Source organism: Cariama cristata, unplaced genomic scaffold, assembly GCF_000690535.1.
Source record: "Cariama cristata isolate BGI_N322 unplaced genomic scaffold, ASM69053v1 scaffold16151, whole genome shotgun sequence".
Lineage (NCBI taxonomy): Eukaryota > Metazoa > Chordata > Aves > Cariamiformes > Cariamidae > Cariama > Cariama cristata.
Window position 1 is genome coordinate 25226 of NW_009597667.1, and position 6000 is coordinate 31225.

Consider the following 6000-nt stretch of genomic DNA (forward strand, 5'->3'; position numbering starts at 1 on the left):
AACAAAGCAGACAGAGCAAGCTCTCCTGTAGACTTCTGGCAGCAGTGTAGTTATTGGGCGTGTTTTGTGTGCAAGCATCATCTGTCTGAGACACATTTGGAAACCGTATCAGAAATCTAGTTCTCACAGAACTGGCCAAGAGCAGATAGCTAGAGAACAGTATAGAAACAGAGGAAGCCTGTTTGACGCTTCCCCGGGTACTCTTGGGAAATGAATCATTTAAGGACTTAAGGGCTTCAAAAATTGGGTACTGTATCCTGGCAGTCATCCATTTTCCTAAAACTGTTTCTCTTTATGAACATCCCTGATCTTCTTTAGAACCTCCATACCTAACAGTGTTGGTGTATAGACCTCTGTCGTACTCCTTTCCAAGTCTGGCCGAGAAGGCCTGTTAGTTATTCCTTATAGGTCATTCGTGTCCCTGATCATGCCTGGCTTCTTTTAACCTTTTCTCGTGGTTCTGTATAGCTTTTTTTAAGGAGAGAGGGGATGTGCAATGCGCAGTGCTGAAGAAGCAGACAAACCATGGCTTTATCAGGTGCGATAAGGGTGTTCTCTGAGCTGTTCAGAAACTGCAGCCCAGACTGCCGTAGTGCCAAGTAGGCATCCTAAGCACTTAAGCGTTCAGTGCTAATTAGTCAGAAAAGGAAGCAACAGAACAGGTGGCCACATTGCCCAATGTGCTGTGCATTTCTGCTGGTTTGTAATCAGTAAAAAGAACAACAAGGCTACGGTTGTCTACTGTGCCATCATCTTTGTTGTGTCAACAGAGCTGTTTGAAATGCACACAAAATATAGCCGTAGAAAGCAATGCCAAAGTGAAGTTAATAAAATCTGAAATCTGGACAGGGCACTGAATGCATTCTGTGTCTGATTTTGAGTACTTAAATTTCTGTGGATGATCTTCCATACAGAAAAAAGTATTAGGAGAATACTGAATGTTTGTTGCTGTAGCTGTGGTACTTGTGGAAATATTCCTCAAGATAATCTCCTTTCTTCTGAGGCAGATGATGACAGGGAATTGAAAAGTTTCTTCTTTGTATTCTATTAACAAGAAGTATCATCAGAGGTGGGCAGTGCTTTGCCTAACAAAAACGGCACCATAACATTGAACAAAAGAGATGAAGCATGCCTGTAGCTTGAGCTGAACCTGGAAACAACATAATCTTTCCGTTCGTTTTGTGTAAGGAGCACCTTTCTATCTTAGTTTTCACCCAGGCACCTGTGTCCTTCTGCACACATTTAAATCAGAGATGCTGCTGTGGTTGACAGCACTACAAAAGGTGTTAGACTGCTTAGCTGTACCAGGGAATCATAAGAATGAATTATTATCAAAAATGCTAACATTAAAAATGTGTTTTAAACCTTACTAGCTATACGCTCTAAACCTTGTAGGGTTTTTTGGGGTTTTTGTTTTTTGGTTTTTTTGTGGGTTTTTTTTCTGAGATAGGGAGGGGATGTTACATTTGTGGACATTGTTTATATAGCTCTTCACTTTATGAAGACAACTTTAAAACATATTTATAAGTCTATTTTCAGTATTACCTTCCTTTCTTAATGTCTCAGAAGCAGAATGAAGTTATACCTGGCAGTCAGGAGGAAGGAAGGAATAGCTAGAAAAAGAGAAATCACAGCTTCCCTCCTGATACTGCTCTTGACTTGAATCTGTGTAAGAGAAATTACATTCTGAACCCCTGTCCTTTGTACAAAACAGTAGCATTGAACCCAGCACTTTTTTTAAACCATTTTGAAACAAAGAACTTAAAGATTGCATGTTTAGTTCTATATTGTATAGACAAAATGTTTTGAACTTCCTCCCATTCTCTCCACAGGGGTATTTTTATGCAAAACAGGGCTGGAATAAACTAAAGACTTGATTTTACTTTCCCCAGATTTTTCTTTTCTCATTTTTCTTGGCTTTTGCTGCTTCCTTTTCCTATTGCCCATTTCTTTTTTTCCATTCCCAGGCTACTGTCTTTACACAGACACACCCCCGTTCTAAAGAAATGAAATGTTGATTACTAGATACCTGTATGGCCTGAGTAAGAGCTTATATTGCACAGCAGTAGCATTTCTCACAACCTTTCTTTCAGTGTTGAGGTTCCTGAGTGTACTTTCCTAAAACCAGTATAACCCCTGATCAATATTTCAGATTGAAAAGAAGGTACGTGGATTTTGTTATGCGAGCTGCAACAGCAAGCCCCACACAATATGGTGAATTACTGCACAAGTCAGATATGTGCTAGCAAATATGAATAATGGAAGGAGAACGCTCCTTTCTGTACTCATTACATATTGACATTAGTGCCTGAAGGCACTGAAAAATGAGTGTAACATTTCTTACACATGTCTTTTTAATGTGGTTGCAAGTTATTTTCGGAAGGCGGTGGCCTAGTTCTGTGGAAAGGTGCAGGCAGAGAAGTCTTTCTGCTACTTCTCTGAGCTACCTCAACTCAAGGTATTAGCAAGGGAGCCAACTTAATGTGTGATGTGTCTGTCTTAGCATTTTGGGGAAATGGTAATATTTAGCTTGAGTGAACTGTCAACCGTACAGCTTCTGAGAAAGGAGTTCCTGTATGCTCGCATTCATCCTTGTAGGCCCACCTTGATTTTAGATAGAATAACCCTGCTGGCATACCAGTAAATGCAACCAGCTTTTTCTGAGGGCAATGTTTTCCTTGTTTCTCTTTAAATGTAACCTCCATTTTCTTTGCTAGTTTTTTGCCTATTTTGGTTTTTACAGTCCTCGAGCAGAGAGACAAGAGAAAGAGGAAAGCAAGCTATTTCTCTTTTAAGTTAAACGGGTTCTTTCATTCGCATTCAAAGCGAGCAGTGTGTATTATTCAAAAGCCAAGCATTGAGCTTCTTTCAGGATAAAGCTTTGAAGGCAAGCTGTATGAGAAGAAAGCCTCTATTGCTTAAAAGTACACCAGATTAATTTAGTTCCAATGAAGTTAGCAAAACTTCTCAGATCTCTAAAAGTAACTAGTCCTTTAACTGGCAGCTATTGATTGCCTATTATTACGGACTTTTGATACCATTTAGCCAAATCTGTTGGTTTGGGTTTTTTTGTTCTTGGGTTTTGGGGTTTTTTTCCCATTGCAAAAAGAAAGTTCAAGCTTTATCTACCTATCTTGATTTTAGAAAGCTTACTGTACATGGGGGAAAGTGTCCCTGTCACCCTGAAAACAATAACTGTTCAGGATGTACTGTCATTCTGAGAGGTCGTCTGCTTTGAGACAGATTTATTTCTGTCTTGTTAAAAATAAAATAAAATTTAAAAAAGCTATACAGTATTTGAGAAATGACCTTGTATTTCATACTAGTGAATACTCTAATGAGCTTGGTCCCTTTGATCAGAATTTTTCTGTCAAGTAGATTTGAGGGACTTCACTGTCTAAAATCAGTGGCGCGTATCTCAAAAACATAAAATAAAGCTTACAAAGAACATGTGATGCGTATTGATTCATGTCATCTCCTCTTAAGTGGTTCTAATAAAACACCACATCTCTAAGACCTTCCACTTTGATAAAAAACTGTGACATGAGAATAGCACTAAGATTAGTCATACTTGAAACTCCCTTTGGAATCACTTCTCCCTCTCATAGTACAAGACCTTTTGCCATAAAACTCTGCTGTCCCTAGAAGTAACTTTACAAAGGGACTGGTACAAAACCAGTCTTCCAACACTTTTTTGTTCTCTGGTTTGCCATTGCAAATAGTTTGCCACTCATTTAAAAGATGAAATAACACTATTGCCACACTTTGTAATTAAAATGAATAAACAAGGTCTTTTTTTTTAATTAAAAAAAGCTTTGCTGAGCAATCTAATAAACTTCATTAGAAGGTGAACATAACTATCAATATCATAAATTAGAGGAGTAGAAAAAAATGGTAGGTCTTTTGAGTTATTTCTGTGTGGGGTCAAACCAGTTCATATGATGGGTATAGGGTATCGGTTCTAACTGTAGGATATTTCTACACTGAAAAAGGTTTACATGACCTAAACCTCAAATCTCTGCAAATTGAGGATCAGGAAAGATATTAAGTATTTTAAATATATTTTTCTTACATGGTCGCATTTGCCGGTTCTTCATAAGTAAAGCTGAAACACACAAATTCATATGCTTAAAATGGTCCTGAGTTCTTGTACATTTAGAGTTAACGAAAAAGAGTAAATCATTTTGTTTCAAAGGCATTTAGAAGTGATCTGTTACTTACACTGTATATTTATTTTATTTTTTAATGGTGGATTGTGATTTATGTGCTTCTAGGTAAAACTCGAAGGACCTGTCTTCTGCCCTCAAAATCAGCAAGCGAGCACAGCTTTAAGGACTTCAGCAGAAGCCAGCTATCAAATTATCCCACGCTTCCACTGACCAAGTCAATAGAAACTCTACAGCAAGGGGAAAAGGAAAGCCGGTTGAGTTGTGCGCATCGTGCGCTGAAGAGCTGTGTCAAACCTCCGGCTGTTACGGGTCTGAAGAAGAACCGTAGAAGTTTACCGGTTGCTGTCTGTCGGAGCTATGAAACTCTGGATGGCCCCCAGGGTGTAGATCTGTGGCCAAGGTCTCACTCGCTGGATGATCTCCAGGGAGAATCCAATACTAACCTGCAGGACACTAGCAAGGAAGTAGGTTCTTTTCCTCAGGATTCACTGGATACAGCAAAAAAGGCAGCTGGCTCTGCTGTGCTGCCTCAGTCTCATGGAGGCAGCTGTACGGTAGATGACTTGGTGGCTAAGCAGGGTAAAGGAGCTGCTAGTTCTCAGAAGGGAAGAGCTAGGGAATTGGACTGCTCTGTAATGGAGACTGCAGGTGGAAAGCCTGCTCCGTTCCCCCTGAAAAACTGTGAAGCTCAGCCTGCCTTAGTGACGCATCTTGCAACAAGGACGCCTCTGGAAATACAAAGTAAAGGCTTTCATGACCTTGCACAGGCTGATTATGCTCCAGTCCTCAAGGGAGGTCTAGAAGCTGAGCAAAAAGGCACAAATGAGGCAAGAATGCAACCAAAAAATCCTTCTCAGCCGCCACCTGTCCCTGCCAAAAAATGCCGAGAACGCCTTTCTAATGGATTATATCATCCTCCCATGACCACAAGTGGGAACCATTCAAGTCTAGAAGCACCGTGTTTGCCAGTAAAAAAGACCGGCTCATCTGCTCCCGTGGATTGTCACGGGGTACCTGTCCATAGGACATCTGAACAGGAGCCCAGTACCCCTCCTAGCCCACTGCCACCCTGGCTGTCGGAGCTCCCAGAGACTGCTAGTGTTCAGCAGCACGTGGTAAAGCTAGGTCCTGCTTCAGCAAGGAAAGTCTCCTGTAGCAGGGGAATGGATCTGGAGATGGTAATAGAAAACAAGTTGCAGTCTGAAGACATTGATCTTACTGAAGAACCATACTCCGACAAGGTAAGTGGAGGACATTGAAGTAATGTTTTTGTTCCACTAGCATTCCAAGGGATAGTCTTTTATTTATTGTATCTGTTGTATTTTTGTGTGCAGCCAGCCTAGATAAACCATAAATCTTTGGGACATTAGACATTTTGTAACTATGTTTGTCTTTACCATCAGGCTTTACGCCTAAAGTAACTCTTGTGTTGTGGGGGGACTGAGAAATCCCAGACTTACTCTGAACCTTCGTCTTTTCAGGCCACTAGTACCTTGGTGGCACTGGGCATGGAAGTATCTCTTTCACTGCTAGTGTGGGGAAGTAGAACTGAAAAAGGAAGTCGTGATTAGATTTTGTGCTTCCAAGAAAATCTGAATTGATAGCATAGTGATTAGGACATCTTTTTGGGAAGGAAGGAGCCCTAAGGTCCAGTCCTTCCTTTAGGGATTGCGTTTTCAGTTTTCATGGGATCTCGAGGAAAGCTCCTTGCTCCCATCTTGCATTTCTCTTTATGTTTGTATTGACTGGTCTGTATTGATACACTTCTTTTGTCTGTCCTCGCTCCTTTGTGTCTGGCTGGGAACATTCAGCATGGTCGCTGTGGCATTCC

The 6000-nt window shown here is 40.7% G+C and overlaps 1 protein-coding gene across 1 annotated transcript in view; it reads left to right on the plus strand.

The window, feature by feature from the left end:
- Positions 1-6000, plus strand: part of SASH1 (SAM and SH3 domain containing 1) — a 29520-nt gene that overhangs the window by 22294 nt on the left and 1226 nt on the right. Inside the window, 2 exon segments of the mRNA XM_009708999.1 lie at positions 4275-5410; positions 5981-6000. The exon segment at positions 5981-6000 is cut by the window's right edge and continues 130 nt beyond it. Coding sequence (XP_009707301.1) covers positions 4275-5410; positions 5981-6000 — 1156 coding nt within the window.